We start from the raw sequence: 24,765 nt of genomic DNA on the forward strand, positions 1-24,765 counted from the left end.
TGACTGATTGACGACACACACACACGGGATCATCATCATCATCATCAGTTCTGTCACCTATGGAGGTCGTAGGAGCGCAGCTGATGCCTAAACAAGTCTCTTCCACCGTTCCCTATGTCCTGGGTACGACGTTAAACTGCAGCCGTCGGGTCGTCGGCGACTAAACCGGCACCCCCACTTCAACCCTTGGGTTGCTGTGAGGAGGGTGTGTGGACACCCAGCAGGACTAAAAACAAAACCTGTCAAAGGGCGGATGAGTTCCTCTGTGAACCAACGGCCAGCCATACCTGGAGAGGAGATAGGGACCAGCAGGTACTCCCCCTACTGGAACACAATGATGACTCAACCAAACTCAATCACCACACATGGGATACCTAGCCACAATTACATGCACTACCTCATTTCTGTGTTATCTTGCAATCACCTGTTTTTCTAATACACCTCTACATATCTCACTTTTCTCTCTTTTCAGAGCCCAGAAACACACACACACACACCCAGGGCACAGTTTGAACTCCTACCTTCTGGCAAGCACTGCAGAGCAATGTGCACCAAAACCACCAGACACAGGAACAGTTTGTTCCCACAGGCCATCTCTCTCGTAAACACTTAGCGGCGTGGTGCAAGAATGGACACTTATTATGTAAATCTGACACTTTGTAAATGGCCCCCTCTGGTCAAGATGTCTCACCTACATATCTACAATGTACTCTACCTCTTTTTAAACCACTTGTGCGATACAAACGTTTGTGCAATACATACAGTACAATTGTAAATACACATACAACTGCCGTATACTGGTGACAAACTACTGCTGTTATTGTTGTGGTTGTAACATCGTGTAGCGAATTCGGGTGGCAGCTGGGAACCACAGCCGGGAATCGAACCCGGGTTGTCCGCAGCGCGAGCGACTGCGCTAACCAGTCAAGTAAAGGGTCCGACCCATTAGCCAACCGGCTAGCGAGACTATTCATTCATGGTCGTTACACTACCCCCCTCCTTTAGGAAGTGCGTCCCCCGTGCTTCAGCATACCAACTCCCTCACGCCTCTGGGCGCACGCACTTCCGTTGGCCTCTCAGTCTCACCATCCCACTTCTGACACCAATGTAGCTAATTCAGGGGGCAGCCGGGAACCGCCGCAGCTGGGACACGAATCCAGGTCACCCGCACCATGGGCGACTGCGCTAACCAGTCAACTAAAGGGTCCGACCCGTTAGCCAACGGGCTAGCGAGTCTACTCATTCATGGTCGTTACAATAGGTGTATAATGTAGTATGTAGTTGTGAGGTGGATGGTAGGTGAATATATAGTGTGTGATTTTGTTATATAAGATAATATAGTGTAATATAGTGTGAGTATATAGCATTGTATATGGGCATGATGGGTTGTGGAGTTGTGGTATATGGTATATGGTGTGGTCAACATAATATATATGCAATATGGTATAACATATGGGCATAGGTTGTTGAGTATTCAACCATTACAAAACTGTATAGTAGTGACACACCTGTTGTGCGTACATGCTTGCCTCCAATGTCCTGTTTGTTGTTCCATTTATTTCTTCTGTTTTTCTTTTTCTTTTTTGTGTCTCACCAACTTCTACCACTGCACCATAGAGAGCATCCTGACCAGCTGCATCTCCGTATGGTACGCCAACTGCACATCAGTAGACCAGAAAGCTCTGCAGCGGGTCATCGAGGCAGCCCAGCATATCGCCGGTACCAAGCCCCCAGCCATTAAGGACATTTATCACAAACGCTGCCTTCGAAGGGGTCTCGGCATCAGCAGGGATCCCACCCACCCCAACCACGGAATGTTCTCCCCCCTGCACTCTGGGAGGCGCTACAGGAGCCTCAGAGCCCGCACTACCAGGCTCAAAAACAGCCTCTTTCCCCAAGCTGTTGCCCATCTGAACCAGGCTACCCACTGAATGTCTGAGGATATTTTTAGATATGTTGTACTCGTGCTCTTTTTTAACTTATTTTTAGCGTTTGGTCTTCATCTGTGCATATCTTATACTGTGTTTGTCTGTCTGTCCTGCACCGTTTGGCGAAGCCGCAGCCCTTATTTCATTTTTAGCATGCGCCTGCACGTTGTTTTTAATGATGATAAATTGAATTGAATTGAAAAATCCAAACCTCCTTGTGGCAGCTTTTAAACAGTTTTCTTTGTGTGGCTATTTATCTATCAGCTAACGTTTTCTATTCCTGGCCTTTTCTATTTCTGCCTCCCGTTTGGATGTTTTCACCATGCAGAAGTGGCCAGAATTTCATTTAGTGCGAAACACTGGGTACAAATTAGATTCAGCCACAGTCTCCCAGTTCAGTTTATCCCCGTTATAAAAGTGCGGGCTGTTTTCAGCAACAGCCATATTCTTGGAAGACTGCGGTCGCACTTATACACAAGACCAGTCACGTGAAGACAAACATACGCACACGAGTACACGCCAGACACAGGAATGTGCCCGAGTGAGGCCTTATGGGACGGTTCACAGTGTCGGTACACGTTGACTACAGTACCCCGTTAGCTAGGATGGCACATTAGCTATCATCCACAACGTCCACTGTGCTGCAGCTCCGTACACGTTTAAAAGCGGTGCCAGACAGGCGGATTAAACTGGGTTTTACAGAAAGAAGAAGGAAGCCACTTTATTTTGTCATTGTATTCTTACAGTCAATTTGTCCTCTGCATTTAACCCATCCTATTGTGTAGGAGCAGTGGGCAGCTGCAGCACCCGGGGACCAACTCCAGTTCTGCTTCCCACTGCCTTGCTCAGGGGCACAGGCAGGAGTGTTAACCCTAACATGCATGTCTTTTTGATGGTGGGAGGAAACCGGAGCACCAGGAGGAAACCCACGCAGACACGGGGAGAACATGCAAACTCCACACAGAAAGGACCTGGGAGGGGCGTCCGGGTAGCGTAGCGGTCTATTCCGTTGCCTACCAACATGGGGATCGCCGGTTCGAATCCCCGTGTTACCGCTGGCTAGGTCGGGCGTCCCTACAGTCACAATTGGCTGTGTCTGCGGGTGGGAAGCCGGATGTGGGTATGTGTCCTGATCGCTGCACTAGCGCCTCCTCTGGTCGGTTGGGGTGTCTGTTTTTTTGGGGGGGACTGGGGGGGAATAGCGTGATCCTCCCATGCGCTACGTCCACCTGGCAAAACTCCTCACTGTCAGGTGAAAAGAAGCGGCTGGCGACTCCACATGTATGGGAGGAGGCATGTGGTAGTCTGCAGCCCTCCCCGGATCAGCAGAGGGGGTGGAGCGGCGACCGGGACGGCTCGGAAGACTGGGGTAATTGGACAGGTACAAATTGGGGAGAAAAGGGGGGAAAATAATGATTAAAAAAAAGAAAAGAAAGGACCTGGGACTGCCTGGGGTTCGAACCCAGGACCTTCTTCCTGTGAGGCAACAGTGCTAACCACTGGGCCACCGTGCCGCCCAGTGTGTTTTACAGGATGTTAATAACATCACCTTTTTGATTTCATTTTGCTCACAGGAATACACAGTAGAGGGAAGCAAGGTTGCCAATAAAAGCATGCAAGTTCACGTGACGTTCGTTTGTTTTGACTTTGCAGTACACTCAGGCTACTTTGCAGTACACTCTGGCTACTTGTCACTCGATCATTCTAGATTTCAGTGTGGTTTCCATGTGGTCGTAGTTTTCATGTGATCACACAAAATGGTTTCTGAGCATATCTTTTGGTGGTTTTGGGCTCCTTTACGTTCTACGGCGCTTTCCTTTTCTTTCTCCTTTACGTTGCTTGTACGATCATTGCAGCTGCATTACACAGACACCATTTACGACAACTACCACAACACTCGCCACAAACAACCATATGTGGGGCCTCATTTATGAAACGTTCTTATGCACAAATTCGTTCTTACACGCCCATGGGATTCTTTATCCCTCAAATTTGTCTCAAAGAGAAGATGTAGAGCCGGCGTAACTCCTGAATTTGGCTAACACCGACGCCTCTGCAAGCCTGGGGGATTGCTAGTTGCAGGAAGTAGACAATAGATACCAAGTCGAAGGAGTTACAAATAACCATCAGGCTTTGCTCCTTTCTGTGACAACCCCGAGGGCTAAAGAATTCCATGAGGGTGTAAGAACAAATCTCTGTAAACGAATGTCAAATGAGTGTAAAGTTTTGCTTGTGTGTGTGCATACCTGTGGCCTTGCGTGTAAGACGAAAGCAAGCCATAGGGCACTAGTTTCTGGGTCATAGCGCAGTCGAAGGCACTGGCGCTAGTTCACAGCGCAAGCTGATCTAAGGTGTGGCCAGTGCTTTTTTGCTCATTTCAGGACACGCTGCGCTGGCAGTAATCAGGCGCCATGGAAGCGCAGTTGTAAATGGGTTGGAGAAGAAGGAATGAATTATCAGTAAGAGTGTTGGGGCTGTCTCAATTACGGCCAAGCAAATCAATCACCCCTCTGCCGATCTGGAGAGGGCTGTAGACTACCTCCGCCGATACATGTGGGTCACCAGCTGCTTCTTTTCACCTGACCGTGAGGAGTTTCACCAGGGTGACGTAGCACGTTGGAGGATCACGCTATCCCCCCCGAACAGGCACCCCGACCGACCAGAGGAGGCGCTAGTGCAGTGACCAGGACACATACCCACATCCGGCTTCCAACCCGCAGATACAGCCAATTGTGTCTGTAGGGACCCCTTGACCAAGCTGCAGGTAACATGGGGATTCAAACCAGGATCCCCGTATTGGTAGGCAACGGAATAGACCGCTACCCTACCCAGACGCCCCGCTATTTGACACCGAGCTAACGCTATGCCATCTGACGTTGACTGACATATCCTCTACTGCGCCCCCACGCCCATTTCGGTGCAAGTGATGTTATGGTGAGCCCGGAAATTAACCGACATGCCCAGGCGAGAGAAAAACCACCTTGTGCCCAAACCGCCGGCCTTGTGCCATCCGGAAACTAGAGCCCATAGTCTTTTGTATGCAAGCCGCCGAGCCAGAGGACCAAACTCACCTGTGTGAAGAGATGAGGCAGCGGGCTGCCACTGCTGTGAGGGGATTCCAGAGGGGAGGAAGGGGAGGAAGAGAAGGACGAAGAGGGGGAAGGTGAAGGGGAGGAGGCCTGTCGGAAAGAAGGGGACTGGCTGAGGTCCATGGCTGGTGGGCTGAAGCAGGACCCGAGTCGCTCCTGGGAAGGAGACTGGGAATCTGAAGAAAAGAGGAACAGGAGAAATATAAATATGACATAAATCTGTGCCTGTCTGGGGGTTGCAGACACATTAATAAATCAAACTCTATCGCTCTAGCACATTTCCAGGATAAAAATGCAACGCAATGCACTTTATATTTAATAAAAGTTCTCACATATTAAAAAAAAAACAGTCATGATAAAAGAGGAAAGCAGTAAAATAAGTGACACAAGGATGGATTATTCAAAATAAAATGGGACTAAATCAAAACAGGACCCATAAATAACCAGCAGCAGATTGGGAGTTGAAAAATAAACGTGAACGGCGTGACTGTGTAAAATGAAAACACCATTAAAACAGCACCGTGCCATAGAGGTGACGCACAACTCTCGTGTGACTGTTGTGAAGCGGGCGATACCAGGTCGTCGTCTCAAGTACGTACTTGGACGCAGGCCTCGTGTCGACAGCACGTTTTCAACGGAGGAGCTAATTACATCACATCTTGACTGGACGCGCTTTACATTAACATTTTAAAAATGCTTTTACAGCGGTTCACCAGAGCTAACGTTGGCTCATCTGAATCACATTTTCGCTAGCCGACGACCCAGAAAAGCAAGCTGATGGTAATATTGTGGTCGAGTAAGATCCCTACGAACAATGCGCCCCTATGCTGGCGAAGTGGTCTGGGCCAGAAGGTCGCACTGGAGGGAGACGAAAGGGGTGAAACGATATAAAAGTATTGATCATCTGTTCATTAAGCGCCCTTGTTCTGTCTTTATTGAAAAGAGGTGAACGCAGTCAATAGAAGTTACGCTGTTTTAAATCTCATTTGTTCAGCACCTTAAATGCGACGTCGCCTGTTGCCCGTTGAAAGTCATGTGAGGGTGCACTGATGTTCATCACCCTTGTCCTGTTGTACACCGTGATTGCAGATCAATCACTAAAGCACTGAAGGACAGCTGTGGGTTCTTTACCACGTCACCACGGCACGGGAGGCAATATTTGGGGGCTCGTCAGGGGGGATTCGCAACTTCTCATGTTATAGGTCCTGAAAGAACCAAGGTGACAGACGTGTAGAGATGGAGGCAAGCTGCAGGTCTTCAGGGGCAGAGGTGTCTGACGCAGATAGCAGTTGCAGACATGTCCAGAGAGAACGCAGGCGGGGTGGCCAACGGCGATGCATGGAAGAAGCTAGTGTGGACCATCCAGAAACTCCTGTTCCAGCTGTCTGAGGACCAGTTGCATGAATTGGCCACAGCCATCAGTGGGGAGATGACTTCCAAGCCCCTGGGAAGCACAGGGAACAATGAAGCCGAACTGTTTGACTATGTGGTGAGCTACATGAACAGGGACCACCTGAGGGAGTTGGAGGACCAGGGCCTTGTACAGCTGCTCTGTCTCCAGGACCTCACTCGCCAGGTGGAAAAGGACAGAAATGGGCATGAAACCTCCGAGACATCAAAGGCACCAGAGGAGCTCAATGCTTCCGACACCTCAACTGAGGGTCTCCACTTGCCAGCATCTGCAGTTCCTCTGGTTCCAAGCACCAGCACTACAGAGACTTCACCCACGCTACATAGTGGGCTGGTGAGATTGTCAGATGTGGCAGCCCTACTGCCACAGTGTGAGTTTAAAACTTTTGGTGGTCAGATTTCAGACACATGTATTGATATGAGTTACAGCAACATTTGCAAGCAGATTGATGATGGGTTAAAAGCAAATGTCTCCGAGTCTGAGGTTGTTAGGTCAGTTAGTAGGGTTATAAAGCCAGGCGCTTTAGAAGACATGCTATGTAACAATGATGGGCTGACAGTGACTGAACTCAAATGCTGTCTCAAATTGCACATGAAAGGGAAAGCCAGTAGTGAAATGTTTCAGGAGCTCAGAAGCGCAAGACAGAGACCCCTCAACAATTTGTCTAGACTCATTTGGCTTAAAGAAAGTGTCTTAAATGCTTCTAATCTGGGAGCGGCTTCATTCAAGTATGAAAAAAAATCTGCTCCACGGTGTATTCCTCCGCACCTTATACCAAGGGTTGAGTGACAAATACTCAAGATGTCAGGAGAGGTGTAAAACCTTACGTTAATGACCTTAAAGTGACAGATGCCATTATTCTTAACCTAATCACAGAGTCGGTGAGGGAGGAAACAGGAAGGCAGAAATCTTTAGGGGGGGTCTGGCAAACACCACACAGCGAGTGCTTATATAGTGCAGCGAAGTGAGAGAAGTGAAAACGCTTCTGAGAAGGGAGCGGAGCAAGGACCTCTGAAGGCAGTGGAGAAGCCATACTGGAGTTGGCAGCTCTGTTTTCATCCCTTACCAAAAACCTGGACAAAATGCTCACTGTCGGAGGCACAGTGGAGGAGAGTAAACATTGTGTGGATGCCACGGTAGTGAAAACAGCAGCGTCTCGAAACAGACAGGAAAAGGGCAAGTGTAACAGCTGTGTCAAACAGGGTAATGAGAGGTGGGCTGTTTACTGAAGGTGCAGACAGGGAAACTTGAAGGGGTCACTGGAAGGGGACAGCCTGTGATCTTACCGTCAAGCATGTCCCCTTCTGAGGGTTTGAAACACAGTACCAAATTAGATGCCACTCAAACGAACGTTGAGAAATGCAAACAAAAACAGGACGCAAACAAAAACAGGAAACCAAACTTGTGGCACCACTGATTGGAGAGAAATGCATACTCCCGTGCCAGATAAATGGGATGTATTGTGAGACATTATTGGATACTGGTGCCCAAGTCACTATTGTTGGGAGAAGTTGGCTTGACAAAAATTTATGAGGCACTGTCATTGAACCTATAGAAAAATGACTGGAAACAAATGAGCGTCTTGGTTTAACTCCAGCCAACAGACAGGGCATGCCTTCTGAGGGGTGGATTGAGACGGTAGTGGAAATTCAGAGTGTCAAATATGGGTGACTGGCCATAGAGGTGCCCATGTAATAACCTCAGCTTTCCCCTTGTAGTTTTCAATGTAGTGAGGGAAGTTATAAAGGGGAGGGGTGGAATAGACCTCCAGACCCTACTAAAGGAAGTTACAGTTAAGAGGAGCATTGTTGATACTGGGGCTGACTCCGTTGGGGCTATGGTCGATGAGCAGGAAGACTTCAGCTGTATGGTGAAGTCTGGGAAAGCTGGATTCAGCACTCCAAGTAGACAGGCTAGAGATGCAAAGCGCTGGGTGCAAGGCTTGCCAAGTGGGGGTATAATGCTGTTCGAGCCATGTGTCGTGTCCTTCCTACCCGAAGGCCTTGAACTCTATTCAAGCATTGTACAGCTTCCACCAGGGGCTCCCAAAGTTGTGAAGATAAAAGTTCTGAACTCCTCCAAACATGACATCTGGCTTGCCCCTAGGACATGCTTGGACCACATCGAGTCGATTATAGCGATGACCCCTGTACCATTAGACTGTACCTCTGACAACACCTCTGGGCATAGCCCAGACCACACACCTCAGGGTAAAAGCCAGGCTGTGCTATTGACGATCCAGGCAGAGTTTAGTTCCAGTGATGGCGACACTGTCGAAACAGAGACAGATAAAAAGTGGCACCCGCCAGTAGACTTGAGCCATTTGGAGCCAAAACAGGCAGAGACAGTAAGACAAATGTTATTTGAGGAATCAGATGTATTCATCAAGGGGGAATGAGACACAGGGTATGTGCCAGGGCTCAATCTGAAAATTAGACTCTGTGATGACACACCTGCTCAGAAGTCGTACAACTCAATTCCTAAGCCGCTCTACACAAAGAAGTGAAAGAATATGTCCACACCCTACTCAGAAGAAGCTGGATTCAGAAGTTTGAGTCAGCATACTCTTCATCTATTGTCCGTGTGAGGAAAAGGAACCAAAGTTTGAGGCTATGCAATGATTTCAGGGTTCTGACAGGCATCCTCTGCCAAGAATTCAAGATCTTTTGGACAACCTGGTAGGGTTCACATGGTTCTCCATTCTGGGCCAGAAGGTCACACTAGAGGGAGGTGAAAGGGGTGAAATGATATAAGGTATTGATCATTTGTTCATTTTTGCTTTTCCATATAATGTTTACAATGCAAAGTGCACTTGTTCTGTCTATTGAAAAGAGGTTAATCAATATAAGTTACGCTGTTTTAAATCTCATTTGTTGGGGCCTGCGGTGGTGTAGTGGTCTAAGCATCGGCTTTGTGTCGATGCAGTTGCCCACTGGGGACCGGGGTTCGCGCCCCGGTCTCGTCAGATCCGACTACGGCCGGACTCGATGAAGCAGCAATAATTGGCAACGCTGTCTTTGGGAGGGGGGCGGAGTCGGCTTGTGTTCGTCACATGAATGCGTCTCTGTGTGTGTCGGAAAAAGCAGTGGTTCGGCCTGGATTCGCCTTGCCACTTTCGTGGCGAGGCGTCTCCTTCGAGACTGCCGGCCGTAGAGATGCAGTTGGCGAACACGTGCAGTATGAGGGTGGGTGTTTGAACTAGAATAGGGATCGATTGGCCACTAAATTGGGAGAAAACCAGAAATAAATTTATAAATCTAATTTGTTAAGCATCTTAAATGTGACGTCGCCTGTTGCCCGTTAGTATGGGCACATGCGCGGTTCCCCCTCAATTCGGACTTGGGACTGAGCGAGACTGAGAGAAAGCCGTTATGTGAGAGCGCATTGATGTTCGTCACCCTTGTGGCACCCACAGGCACCCCGACTGACCAAAGGAGGCGCTAGTGCAGCGACCAGCACACATACCCACATCTGTAGGGACGCCCCACCAAGCCAGAGGTAACACGGGGATTTGAACCGGCGATCCCCGTGTTGGCAGGCAACGGAATAGACCGCCATGCGACCCGGACGCCCCACTCACAAATATTTTAAAGAGATTGCAGCCTCCCCGAATGGCATTTGGTACAGCTAAACATGAGACTGGCGCTGTTATCACATGGCCCTTAGGAAATCAGAAGATCTGATTCAGTAAATCAGTGACGTTTTTCTTTTGGCTAAGTTCAAGTTCGAGTACTTTATTTGTCACATGCACAGAAATACAAGGTAAGACGTGCAGTGAAATGAAAAGGGGTACACCGTCTAAGTAAGTGTTGTCATACAATTGGTCAGTAGGAGGAAACATGGTGGCGCTAGCCCAAAAGCTAACGTTGCTGTTGCTGCTCTTTGCATTCAAAAGTCATTCGCAAAGCTGTCATTAGTGTTTGCTGGTAATGAAGAGAACACAAAGTGATTATTTCCATACAGTAATTCTGTTTTTTTTCTGTTTCTGATGGTCGATTTTACAGCGTTCTCTTCCGCCATGTTCTTGAGGTGAACTGTTATATTGATGTCACACACTGTCATGTCCATCTACCTCAGGCATGCATGTGGGTAACCTGCTCACATCTATCTCAGCATCTCTGATATATATTCTCTGCGCCACTGCACTTTATCCCCTCGTATTTCACCTGTATATAGTCAAACCTTGTGTATATACGTATCTGAAGATTGTTGTGTAGTAGTGCTGTTGTAAGCGAGCATTTTCTCGCCCGGTGGGTGTACTGCACCGCAAGGCAACGCCGCTAACCGCTCGACTAAAGGAAGACGACCCCCTGCCGATGGGCCAGCGAGTCTTTTGGTAGGTGACAGTAGTCGCCCCTCTCCAGAAGTGCGCCCTCCTGCTTGGTTAATCCCGCGCTCCGAAGAGACTTATGAGGATGTGCACGCTTCCACCAATGTAACCGAGCATATTTCCGCCCGCTGCGGGATTCGAACCAGGGTTGTGCTGCGCCACAAGGTGACATTGCTAACCGTTCGACTAAAGGGGGCCGACCTCCTGGCCGAGCGGCCAGTGAGTCTTTTTGTAGGCGTTGTTCTATGTTAAGTTCCCTGAGAGAGCCAAGAAACCGGAGTCACATCCCATGTTTGTGCAAACCTACATGGCCAATAAACACGAGTCTGATTCTGAACTGGGCCACTTGGATATCGAACGTTTCTCAACGCCCTGTATCCGACGTGGTTTGCTATTTACGTGGCATTTTTCCGGTCGAGAGCTCGTTGCTCCGCAGTGACGGAGGCCACGTGAACGCAGGAGGTAGGTCAGTTTGTGAGTGAGGGGAAAAAGTTAGAAACCAAGTTCACGAGGTGCTACGCATTTAAACTGCTAAACGTTCGGAATTAATCTCAGCTGGTTTTTCTTTACCTGACGTTGTCACACCGAGGGAAAACACGTTTTATGGCTTCCATATCATAGCTTGTTAGGCACAGCTGGCACAGAAAACACGTGTACTGGCTCCCCATCTGCGGGCTATGCCCTGGTGCTGTTGTTGTTTTGAAGAATGTCAACATGTTGATTAAAGGGCAAACAAATTAAAACGAACTGTGGGAAACTCTGGGACAAGCGCCAGGGGAAAGAGAAAGGAGGTAATAAACTTGGAAACACTAAGGTTTATTCTTTGACATGAACAGTGCTCCTGTGAAACTCGACCCTGTGTGGTAACGTGTACAAGTAAAGGTTTCCTACTTTCTTCCTAGTAGACACTGTACAAATTGCATCGTTGCATTTCGGCATGATGGTATGGAGGGCCACAACACGCCCTGAAGAGAGAGAGGTTGTGTGTGTTGTAACGATCACGGATGAATAGACTCGCTAGCCCTTGGCTAAGGACGCGAACCCATGTCGCGAATTCGGGGGGGGGGGGGGGGCAGCCCGGGAACTACCGCAGCCAGGACGCGAACCCGGATCTCCCGCGCCACGAGCGTTAACGTTAACCAGTCGACTAAAGGGTCCGACCCTTAGCCGAGGGCTAGCGAGTCTAATCATCCGTGATCGTTACACTGTGTGTGCCCAGTACAGTGCTGAAACTTTCCCCTCATACAAATGCTATAAATAATTAGTCTTGGATAGTCAAAGAGGGTTGAATCAGTTCATCTGGGCACGCGTTTATTGACAGGAACGTTTCATCACTCATCACCTGCAGGTGTCCCCACCCTTATAAACAATACAGGTGCATAACGACCCAAACCAACGACCCGTTTCATATGCAAATATGGGTGTGACCATTAATTACAGCTTCAAATGCCATGTGTAATATTTGAAGCTCTAATTAATGGTCACGCCCATATTTGCATATGAAGCTAGTCGTTGGTTTCAGTCGTTGTGCAACTGTATTGTTTATATGGGTAGATCAGTGGTCCCCAACCCTGCTCCTGGAGAGCCACCATCCTGCCGGGTTTCACTCCGACCCTAATTTAGCACAGGATTGTACTGATTACCTACTTACCAAGCTCTTGATTAATTGAATCAGATGTGTTAAAGTAGGGTTGGAGGGGAAACCAGCAGGACGGTGGCTCTCCGGGAGCAGGGTGGATGACCACTGACTTAGATGAGTGATGAAACGTATCCGTCAATAAACGTTGTGTCCGGATGAACCGATTCAACTTGATTCGATTTCCTTACCTGGGTTACTGAGCGTGCCTCAAGGCCTCGTCTCGGTTAACTTCCTCATAAGACTCGATGAAAGGGTCTTACCTGGGGAAGATGGCGGTGAAGGGAAGGTGGTGCGAAGAAGACGTGGCCGTGTGACGGTGAGCGGGGCACAGATAGAGGCAGAACTCCTCTTCCCTAATCTCACACTCCCGTTGGTCCTCCCTGATGGAAGCTTCAGGTCCAGCGGCTCGTCCAGTGACAACATGGCTTCTTGGTTACTCCCGCTCACCTGGGGGAGAAAGAAACGGATGAGGTGAGAAACATCCATGGGCTTATTGATGTTTCTCTTAATCAGTGACAGAAGTGTCTCCGGTTAAACACTGACGGCTCCCATGCCATCCTTTTATCTTGTTTTTTCCTGTTCAAGGCTGTGAGGGGCACTGTTTTGCTAAATATTCCTGCTGCTGCTGCTTTCTGAAGGTAAACATACCTCGACTCACACTCCTCCCGGGTTCCTGGTCTTGACCCAAACGTGGTAAACTCTGGACACAGACACGCTTGGTCAGTGCTAAGGGTGGTGCTATTGCTAAGGGTGGGGTCGTTTTGTCATTTCATAAGGACGACCTGCGCCGCTTCATCTTCTTAAGGGGGCGAAGAGTACATGTGTCACCATCTGACAATGCTGTGACTGCAACCATTCCCAAATCCTCTGTGAACAGTACCCGTGGCTATTGTAACTAGTTACTGGTCACAGTAATTTTCCCCCTTTTCCTCCCCAGTTGTATCCGCCCAATTACCCCACTCTTCCGGGCCGTCCCAGTCACTGCTCCACCCCCTCTGTCGATCCGGGGAGGGCTGCAGACTACCACATGCCTCCTCCGATACATGTGGAGTCACCAGCTGCTTCTTTTCACCTGACAGTGAGGAGTTTCGCCAGGGGGACGTAGCGCGTGGGAGGATCACGCTATTCCCCCCAGTTCCCCCCCCCCGAACAGGCGCCCCAACCGACCAGAGGAGGTGCTAGTGCAGCGACCAGGACACATACCCACATCCGGCTTCCCATCCGCAGACACGGATGATCCTCCCACGCGCTACGTCCCCCTGGCGAAACTCCTCACTGTCAGGTGAAGAGAAGCGGCTGGTGACTCCACGTGTATGGGAGGAGACATGTGGTAGTCTGCAGCCCTCCCCGGATCGGCAGAGGGGGTGGAGCAGCGACCGGGGCGGCTCGGAGGAGTGGGGTAATCAGCTCTGTGCATAACTGTAGTCCACTGACTTCGCATGCTATTGACAATGGCATACGAGTGTTGTCAATAGCACACGCCAACAAACAGGAAACTAGTATGACCGCTGCAGTAGAAACCGGTAGTCAGTGGACTACAGTTATGCACAGAGTCAGTTGGCCAGGTACAACTGGGGAGACAAAGCCACACAACAGAACAGTCGCCACTTTGTGAAACGTTTCCCTGTCAAAACTCTACGCAACACCTTCCCAGAAAAGGGATCCAAAGAGGTAAAGATGGATGAAACAGAAATCAAAACCAACGAGTAATGCAGTGTAAACCATCTTTCACACATTCTCGGCCCAGATAGCAACATTGCTGTGGTCCGGACCCGTCCCACCCCCGACACCACACACCACGTGGAATGGTGGCACTTGGGTGGTCCGCTCCTGTTTGCCAGATCTGGGCCAGAACCAAGCCATAGCAATACCGCATGTGCCACATATTTGCCAAAGGTGGCCCATATTTGTTTTGTGATATTTGGGCCATTTCACCATTTACCACACGGGTCACTTCAGGGTCACATCCAGATCACATGTTGCCGAGAGCGCCGCATCTTTGCCAAAAAAAGCCCACATGTGATTTGGCATATTTGGGCCATATTTGCTGTTATACATGTGGGCCACTTCAGGCTCACATCCATTTTGTCAGAAGGCCATCAGTGCCGCATCACTGCCTGAAGTGGCCCACATCCGGATGCTGTCTGGGGGATGATGTTAAACTGCAGTAATCTGACCCCAGCAGCTCTGCTTCATGCGCTGAGCGGAAACCAGTCCTGACTTGTGAAACGCTCGTTTAAATGTGAAGGACGTCCTCTGTTGTCCGTGTTATCAGGAGCACATCGAGAAATTTCAAGAGAATTTTCTCTTGAGCATCCTTTTAGTAGGAGCTATATGAGCTGCCCTATCGGGCACCATTTCAACAGTTGTCCATTGGGACTTGGGCCAGCTGGAAGGTGAGGACATTTCTCACACTACTCCCCATGACATCTGCCCCCCTCTCTCTCTCCTCTCTGTCTGTCTCTCTGTCTCTCTCTTGCTCTCTCTCAATTCAAATTTTTCAAGTTGCTTTATTGGCATGATAACAAAATACATACTGTATTTTGTTATATTTGTATATGTTTGTATCTCGCTGTCTGTCTGTCTGTCTGTCTGTCTGTCTGTCTGTCTGTCTGTCTGTCTCTCTCTCAATTCAATTCAATTCAATTGGCTTTATTGGCATGCCGTAACAATGTACATATTGCCAAAAAAATATGTGTCTGTCTCTCTTTCCCTGTCTCTCTCTCTTTCTGTCTGTCTATCTGTCTGTATGTCTCGCTTCCCCTGTCTCGCTCTCTTTCTTTCTGTCTGTCTGTCTCTTTCTCTGTCTCTCTCTCTCTTTCTGTCTGTCTGTCTCTGTCCGTCTGTCTGTCTGTATGTCTCTCTCTTTCCCTGTCTCTCTCTTTCTGTCTGTATGTCTCTCTTTCCCTGTCTCTCTTTCTGTCTGTCTGTCTCTGTCCGTCTGTCTGTCTGTCTGTCTGTCTGTATGTCTCTCTCTTTCCCTGTCTCTCTCTTTCTGTCTGTCTATCTGTCTGTATGTCTCTCTTTCCCTGTCTCTCTTTCTGTCTGTCTGTCTCTGTCCGTCTGTCTGTCTGTCTGTATGTCTCTCTCTTTCCCTGTCTCTCTCTCTTTCTGTCTCTGTCCGTCTGTATGTCTCTCTTTCCCTGTCTCTCTTTCTGTTCGTCTGTCTGTCTGTATGTCTCTCTCTTTCCCTGTCTCTCTCTCTTTCTGTCTGTCTGTCTGTCCGTCTGTATGTCTCTCTTTCTGTTCGTCTGTCTGTCTGTATGTCTCTCTCTTTCCCTGTCTCTCTCTCTTTCTGTCTGTCTGTCCGTCTGTATGTCTCTCTTTCCCTGTCTCTCTTTCTGTCTGTCTGTCTCTGTCCGTCTGTCTGTCTGTATGTCTCTCTCTTTCCCTGTCTCTCTCTCTTTCTGTCTGTTTGTCTCTGTCCGTCCGTCTGTCTGTCTGTATGTCTCTCTCTCTTTCTGTCTGTCTGTCTGTCTGTCTGTATGTCTCTCTTTCCCTGTCTCTCTTTCTGTCTGTCTGTCTGTATGTCTCTCTCTTTCCCTGTCTCTCTCTCTCTTTCTGTCTGTCTGTCTCTGTCCGTCTGTATGTCTCTTTCCCTGTCTCTCTTTCTGTCCGTCTGTCTCTGTCTCTCTGTCTGTCTCTGTCTCTCTGTCTGTCTCTGTCTCTCTGTCTGTCTGTCCGTCTGTATGTGTCTCTTTCCCTGTCTCTGTTTCTGTCTCTCTGTCTGTCTGTCTGTCTGTCTGTCTGTCTCCTAAGCACATGTCTGTAATGGGTGCTACACACTGGAGGGAGTCCCTTCCCGCTCTCACAATGGTGTGAGAATGGTCCCACCTGCCAGTCAAAATAAATGTCCACCGCCTGGTCAGTGGAAGCCCTGTTGAATGAGCAATCAGCTGACTGAAGTGGCACAGTGGCCAACACACACACACACACACACACACACAAATCTGACGAAGCCGTCAGCACACTGAATAGATGGTTCAGGTTAGATGTCCGGGGAGGAAAAAGTGACGGGCAGGAGATCAACACGCTAGCTAGCCAACGGCCAAACGCAGGTTAACTGTCTGAGACAACAACTATTATTTAGGTGTCTTGACTCGTGCTCAATAATCCGGGTAAGAAAACACTAAAAGGGCGTCCGGGTAGTGTAGCGGTCTATCCCGTTGCCTACCAACACTGGGATCCCGGTTCGAATCCCGCGTTACCTCCGGCTTGGTCGGGCGTCCCTACAGAAGGGTGGGAAGCCGCCGGATGTGATGACGAGACACCAGATTGTCATTATTTACACGACCACTAGAGGTCGCTTAACTTTAAAACAACTACAGGTCGTAATCAGCGTCTTGTACAAACGACCTATGGGGTCGTTTTTGGGTGGAGGAGAGTCTCATAATCAGTACAATAGACGACAATTATGCAACATCTGGGAACACCACCCGTACTGTTGTGGCACAGACACACTACCAGCCCCTTGATTTTGCTGTTCGGCTCTTTCGGGATGCGGTAACGGGACCTCCCTTTTACTCTCCCGGGACAACCTCAGTCCTGGCAATGAGCTTGTCAGATCAACCACTGGATGTCCCGAACCTCTCTACAACTTCAGAAAAAAACTGGATTTTTTTTCGATGGTAGCTCAGGAAGTACAAAGACGAGAGCTCGCCTCCATGTTGTCGTTTTCTCTGACTTCCAGCATCCTGTCACCTCTATCCTGAAGACGGCTTTCTCCATCCGTCCATCCGTTATCCCAACCGCTTATCCTGCTCTCGGGGTCGCGGGCCCAGCTTTCTGCCGTTAAGAAAATATCTCCAAACTTAGGAGCTTCCTGTCCCGGTCTGTCTCTGAAAAACTGGCTATACGACTCTAATGGCCTTTTTGCAGACCTTCCAGAGAGGACCAATAAGATGAGCTCCAGCTCATTCAGTAGGCAGCAGCCAGGGTGCTAACAGGGACTAGGAAAATACAACACACTACAGCCGTGCTGGAAACACTTCCCTGGCTGCCGGTACACTGTTGAGTATATTCCAAATGTCTCCATGCAATAATCAATAAAATCCAGGTAGGAAAACCAAAGAAGGCCGGATCAGTTCACCGGGACACAACGCTTATCGACAGACACGCTTCATCACTCATCTAAGTGACCTCTTCGGTCTCTACCGACCGCAGGTACCCCCACCCTTATATATATATTTTTTGGATCCCCCCCCCTTCTTCTGCTCCACCCCCTCTGCCGATCCGGGGAGGGCTGCAGACTACCACGCCTCCTCCCATACACGTGGAGTCGCCAGCCGCTTCTTTTCACCTGACGGTGAGGAGTTTCACCAGGGGGACGTAGCGCGTGGGAGGATCACGCTATTCCCCCCAGTTTCTCCCCCCCCCCTGAACAGGCACCCCAAACGACCAGAGGAGGCGCTAGTGCAGCGACCAGGACACATACCCACATCCGGCCTCCCCAATGATTCCATACTGGGTTGCCTGCCAGTATGGCGTTGTTTAGATGGAGGCAGATGCATGCTGGGATAGTGGGACATTAGCTACTGGAGTTGACTGGAGCTCCATAGGAGCCCTAAGTTCTTGTCAACGGGACAATACAGCGTTTCTCCCCCCCCCCCCCCCGCTTTCACTGCCATGAAATGGCCCCTGCCCATCTGGGACGGAGACTGGCAACTTTCCGGTCGGATGGAAGGTATACTCTGACCCCCACGCTACCGCTCTCACGAAATTCCCCCCACAGTCGCCCAAATGGATCCCCTCCCCACCCCCCCCCCCCACCCCACCTCCACCCCCGACATGATCCGAAGCAGAGGCTGAACCACAATGAAATAAGTGTTCGACTCTGCCATCGTGACCGGCTTCACATTCCACAGCAACCTCGCTGCCTTCTCTCACGCACAACGCCATGGTCCGGGGCAGTTGTGAAGGCACACACATATGGGAGAGCCTATGGATCCGGGTGGGGATCCAGCTAGAACACACGCTAGCGTCCGTGCACAGGACTCGCATACCACACGTGAGCCCCAGAACCACCCCCCACCCCCCCCACCCCCGCCCCGAGCCCAACACTGCTGCCAGCGCTCCCCACCCCCCCCCCGCCCTTTTCCCTCAATGACCCCTGTTTGGGCTGCATGCCCAGGCCCTCTTATAGATCCCTTACCGCCTAGCAAAATACACACTTCCATGCATACTTTCCCACACACACACACACACACACATGACTTAAACACATGCAGTGATGTGATACAGACACATGCAGACACACACAGCCAAATGCACACGTGCACAGACGGCAACTGGTATAGTCCTACACATACACATCACCTAACACGTGCAGGGGTGTATGCGCACGCACACACACACACACACACACAGCCACATGTGCACTTGCACATATACACAGATTGCAACACGTATAGTTTTATAAACACACACATCATCATCGTCATCATCACATGCAGTGGCATACTCACCCACAGACACACAAACCTAACGCACACTTGCGCCAACCCATACCACACCTATAGTCCCTACACCTACAAGCACAACACACGCAGTGGTGCACACCTGTATGTACCCCATGCACAGGCTGCACAGATATAGTGTAGTCCTACACTTACACCCTGAACACATGCATGGCTCTAATGTACTTGTGTGCATGTACGTGTGCGCACACACACACACACAAACAGACACACTGCCGGTAACCCTTTAGGCCCATCGCGCTGCAGATGAGAGGTTCTTTCCTCCTCAGACAGGAAGCCTTCGTTTCCAGGGGTGCCCTACCCCGGCCTCCCCTCCCACTTCTCTCTCTCTCTTGCCTTCTCCCCCACCCCCACCCCCCCCCACCCCCACCCCTTTCCTCTCTCCCTGTCCGACGCCTCGCGGCACTCTTCCACCACTCCTCCATTGTAGTTCTGCTCCTCCTCGACGCCTCCCACGCTCTCCCCGCCACTTCGCTTGTCAACTCCTTCCAGTGACAGAGGGGAATTTTGCAGCGCACAGCGGCACCGTTTCCAAACCGAAGGCCGAGATAAAAACCGCACCCGACCGACTACAATGCAGGAATTGGGGAAATGGAGCAGACTCGCAAACCAACGTGCACTAAAGAATCGCCAGCGAATGAGCGCAATTTCGGGCTGGCGGCGCATTAAACGGCGGCTTCGACACGATGTGCTCGTAAAGGCACATTTCGCACAAATGCACAGGATAGAATTTCAGCCGCAGGCCTTAAAACACAGCAGCTTCACCGAAACATGAAACGAGCGCTGCAGAGCCACAGTACTGAGCGCCAAATAAGATGTTTTGGGGCACTGAAATTTGTCATTTTGTGCAAAAAAAAAAATCATCAAAGCTCGCATCCGGGTAGCGTAGTGGTCTATTCCGTTGCCTGCCAACACGGAGATCGCCGGTTCGAATCCCCGTGTTACCTCCGGCTTGGTCGGGCGTCCCTACAGACACAATTGGCTGTGTCTGCGGGTGGGAAGCCGGATGTGGGTATGTGTCCTGGTCGCTGCACCAGCGCCTCCTCTGGTCGGTCAGGGGGGCCTGTTCGGGGGGGGGGAGGGGTAACCGGGGGGAATAGCGTGATCCTCCCACGTGCTACGTCCCCCCTGGCCAAACTCTTCGTTGTCAGGTGAAAAGAAGCGGCTGGCGACTCCACATGTATCGGAGGAGGCATGTGGTAGTCTGAAGCCCACCCCGGATGGCTCGGAAGAGTGGGGTAATTGGTCAAGAGTTGGGGAGAAAAGGGGGGGGGTAAAAAAAAGCATCAAAGATCAAAGCAATAATCCCTTCTAAGCAAGTGGTCCACGGCTGGGCGGCCCTTCTCACATTTGCCCACCTCGCCAGATGGCTAGTCCATCATTGAATCTTTCTCATCTTTTACATGTTTTCTTCCCTTCTTCTCCACCTCCACCTCCACCTCTCTTGTTCATTTCTTGTCATTCTGGTGTGTGAGAGACCAGAATGACGCATATACTTCCTGTGCACTTGTACAACTCATCTTATAGGAAGTATTGTCATGGTGTGTGTGGTTCTCTCCACTCCTCAATCTCTTAGATCAACCTCAGATGTTCCCAACTCGCACTTCCTGGCATCCCTTTCCTCCCTTTGCACTCCACTTTTTCCATCTTAGTATTTCCACACAGTTTTGGGAGTCATAATGCATTTAACTGAATGAATTCAGTAATTTCCTGACTGTACCCGCAGAAGAACATACACAGAGTAAAGCTAACGGTATTAGCAATAAGTGATGGAAGACAAATTAGCTTAATGTGTATATGAGTCATTCTAAACAGTAAATAGGGGGGGAGGGGATCTCCTAGTGTCTACAACCTGGGGTAGGATTAGAGAGGAAGAAGGGATTTGGAAAATGTGGACTTTTTGAAAGGCAATCTGAATTTTGAGTTTCTTGTGATGGTGAGACTGTTTCAGAGAAAGGTGGGGTTTTTATGGAAAACAGCCACTTACGGGCTCGGCTGTAAGTCATTTTTAGTGTGAAGATTCTGGAATCTCTCTGTCCTCAGCTCTGTTAAGTCTTATGTAATGCCAGAGCGACTACAACAGGAGAGCCAGTTCTCAACCCACGGCATCATATGATGATGTTTTTGCCAAAGAAAGCATCAATATATGACGAACAAGGTATCAGTCGGTGTCTGTATGACACCTTCCAGATCGACCACTACCTAAACTTAACACTAAACCTAACCACTACCTAAGATGTATGTCGTTATTAGTCATAAATCAGGCCAGGAAGTTTAAGACTGGAGTCTATGGAACACCTGTCACATCTCTATACAGACACTGTAGGGTACCTCACACATCATACACCCATCAGCCAAAACATTAAAACCACTGACAGGTAAGTGAATAACATTGATTATCTTGTTACCATGGCACCTGTCAAGGGCTGGGATATATTATGCAGCAGGTGAACAGTCAGACCTTGAAGTTGTTATGTTGGAAGCAGGAAAAATGGGCAAGCGTACTGATCTGTGCTGCTTTGACAAGGTTCAAATTGTGATGGCTAGACGACGGGGTCAGAGCATCTCCAAAACGGCAGGTCTTGTGGGGTGTTCCCGGTATGCAGTGGTCGGTACCTACCAAAAGTGGTCCAAGGAAGGACAACCGATGAACCGGTGACAGGGTCATGGGTGCCCAATGCTCACTGATGCGCGTGGGGAGCAAAGGCTAGCCCGTCTGGTCCCATCCCACAGAAGAGCTACTGTAGCTCAAACTGCTGAAAAAGTTCATGCTGGCTATGATAGACAGGTGTCAGGACACACAGTGCATCACAGCTTGATGCGTATGGGGCTGCATAGCCATAGACCGGTCAGGGTGCCCATGATGACCCCTGTCCACTGCCAAAAGCTCCTACAATGGGCACATGAGTGTCAGAACAGGACCATGGGGCAATGGAAGAAGGTGGCCTGGTCTGATGAGTCACGTTTTTGTTACAATATGTGGATGGCCACCTTCCTAAACATTGTTGCAGACCAAGTACACCCCTTCATGACAACGGTATTCCCTGATGGCAGTGGCCTCTTTCAGCAGGATACTTCACCCTGTCACACTGCAATAATTGTTCAGGAATGGTCCGAGGAACATGACAAATAGCTGAAGGCCTTGGCCTCCAAATTCCCCCGATCTTAGTCCGATCGAGCATCTGTGGGATGTGCTGGAAAAAACAAGTCCGATCCACGGGGGCCCCAACTCGCACCTTACAGGACTTAAAGGATCTGCTGCTAAGTTCTCGGTGCCAGATACCAGAGGACAGCTTCAGAGGTCTTGCTGAGTCCATGCCTCAACAGGTCAGAGCTGTTTTCTACCAACACAGGGATCGCCGGTTCGAATTCCCGTGTTACCTCCGGCTTGGTCGGGCATCTCTACAGGCACAATTGGCCGTGTCTGCAGGTGGGAAGCCGGATATGGGTATGTGTCCTGGTCGCTGCACTAGCGCCTCATCTGGTCGGTCGGAATGCCTATTCGGCGGGGGGGGGGGGGGGGGGGGCTGGGGGGAAATAGCATGATCCTCCCACGCGCTACATCCCCCTGGTGAAACGCCTCACTGTCAGGTGAAAAGAAGTGGCCGGTGACTCCACGTGTATCAGAGGAGGTATGTGGTAGTCTGCAGCCCTCCCCGGATCGGCAGAGGGGGTGGAGCAGCGACCGGGACGGCTCAGAAGAGTGGGGTAATTGGCCGACCACAACCGGGGAGAAAAGGGGGGGGGCCAAGAAAAGAAAAGAAAACGCTCTTTTGGTGGCACGAGGAGGACCTACACAATATTAGGCAGGTGGTTTTAATGTTTTGGCTGATCAGTGTATATCGGCGCTTTGACAAAAATGGCGATACGTGACACCACGGGGTGAGATTGTGTTGAACAGCAGGGTTGTTTCTTACTTCTTCTTCTTTTTAAAATAACTTGAACGCACATGGAAACAAGAGATGCAGATTTGGTGGTCTGAGATAAACATGGTGGCTGGAATTGGCTGAAACTTAACACTGTTTTGTGGACGGTAAATGGTAGGAAACGTTTCGATACGCATAATAAAAAAGAGAGAGCAGTTTGGGTTCATGAAAGGCAGAGAGAGAGAGAGAGAGAGAGAGAGAGGGGGATTCAAAAGTACATAGCAGAGGAATGAGGGAGGGAATAAAGGAGGGGGAAGCATAGACGGAGACATGCATGAAGAAAACAGCGGGAGGGACCTCTTACCTAGCCACCCATGGACTACAACCAGAAACAACAGACCCGAAGGCGCTCTGGGGAGAAATGGAAAGAGCGAACAAAAGGCTCGACGTCAGGCCCTACGTTTGTGTAGAATGTATTTTTAGCGGGTGAGAGTCCTCCTTCTGTACTTGACGTCTTACTAACGTCCAACTTTAAACTATAAAATTCTATTTCAACGGGTTTCAAGTCATCGGGGAGGCCTAATGAGCTCGTCACATAAAAATCACCATTTAAGCTGCTGAGAGTCAAACAGCAAAGCCTTGGGGAACCCAAACTGCGGTGACCCGGGTTTCCCGTGACGGCAGCAAAAAGGAAAACTTGCTGAACGCCGTTATCTCATGAAGGTGTTGTCGGTGTTTGGTATTGGGACGTATGCGAGACGTTATTCGGCAAGGGTGCGAGCTCTGCTCACAGAACAGGCTTATAATGGCTTGCCTGGAGAGACTGACAGCGAGGGCAAAAGGAAGAAGGCAGCAAAGAGGAGGAGGAGGAGGAGGAAGGGGAGAGGTAGAACGGGTGGGGGCAGAAACTGTGGGATTCAGGAACGCTTTCCTCTCCTTGTGGTCTTCCCATAACATTTCTCTTCATTCTGCTTCCTCCTTCTGGTCTCTCCCTCTCCCCCTCCCTCCCTCTCTCTCGCCCTCTCTCTCTCTCCCTCTCTCTCTCTCTCTCTCTCTCTCTCTCCCTCCCTCTCTCCCTCTCTCTCTCTCTCCCTCTCTCTCTCTCACTCTCTCTCCCTCCCTCTCTCTCTCTCCCTCCCTCCCTCTCTCTCGCCCTCTCTCTCTCTCCCTCTCCCTCCCTCTCTCTCTCCCTCTCTCTCTCTCCCTCCCTCTCTCTCCCTCCCTCTCTCCCTCTCGCTCTCCCTCTCCTCAGCAGCAGTGCAAAGTGATGAAACTCTGCAGCTCCAGTGTGCAATAGCTAACGCTAGAGACTACCGTTTGTTTGTCTGACTGGAGTCTTCACTGCTTAGGGTGGAGGGCGGAGGGTGGGGGTTACCGCACATCCAGCCAATAAACCCATTCCGTTTATACGTCTGACTCAGGTCCCGATCACGCAGAGCGAAATTTGTTCATGCGTCCTTGCAAATAACAGCGCCATTTACTCCGTTTTTCTTATATAACGCAGCCTACCGGCGAACCAGGAAGTGGGTTACATTCATGTACTGTCCGCCAGTTACGTAACCAGCAGGCAACGCGTGAGCGTGACAACTGCTGAAGGTTGGAAAGGGAGCGGTGACCTAAACTGCATTACTCGTCTGAACCGAGCCACGCCCCCTCTGAACCGAGCCACGCCCCCAAGCTGATATTGACTACACGTTAAAAGCGGCAGCAAGAAACGTTCCGGATTACGGCAACTGTCGCAAAACACACCCGCGGGGCCTCTTCTTCTCCTTCTTTCCCCGTAGCGTCGAGAGACGCGCATTTATTTACAGGCTGTGGCTAAAAACACAATCGAAGAGCGAGAGGCGCCATTGTAGCCTACAAAACACATCTCGGAGTTCGTACCTTGTTTCAGTTCGCCGCACTCGGGACTTGTACTTGCGTGTACGTGGCAAATGAAACCCTTGAATCTTGAAACAAGACTCGCTGGCCGGTCGCCATGAGGGTCGGCCCCCCTTTGGTCGAGTGGTTAGCGATGTCGCCTTGA

General features: G+C 50.0%; 1 protein-coding gene and 1 long non-coding RNA gene across 2 annotated transcripts in view; one reads left to right on the top strand and one right to left on the bottom strand.

Annotated features, from left to right (window-relative positions):
* Positions 1 to 24,765, bottom strand: part of glis2a (GLIS family zinc finger 2a) — a 59,404-nt gene that overhangs the window by 12,773 nt on the left and 21,866 nt on the right. Inside the window, exons 2-3 of the mRNA XM_056279875.1 lie at positions 12,658 to 12,844; positions 5,000 to 5,193 (exon numbers count right to left, since the gene is read on the bottom strand). Of these exons, the coding sequence (XP_056135850.1) occupies positions 5,000 to 5,193; positions 12,658 to 12,820 (357 nt within the window). The 5' untranslated portion in view covers positions 12,821 to 12,844. The remainder of the gene's footprint in view (positions 1 to 4,999; positions 5,194 to 12,657; positions 12,845 to 24,765) is intronic.
* LOC130112492 (uncharacterized) lies at positions 137 to 3,332 on the top strand. The gene is made up of 2 exons (XR_008810241.1): positions 137 to 312; positions 1,618 to 3,332. It is a non-coding gene; the product is annotated as an uncharacterized LOC130112492 (long non-coding RNA).

The sequence above is a fragment of the Lampris incognitus genome, chromosome 5 (genome assembly GCF_029633865.1).
Source record: "Lampris incognitus isolate fLamInc1 chromosome 5, fLamInc1.hap2, whole genome shotgun sequence".
NCBI classification, from domain to species: Eukaryota; Metazoa; Chordata; class Actinopteri; order Lampriformes; family Lampridae; genus Lampris; species Lampris incognitus.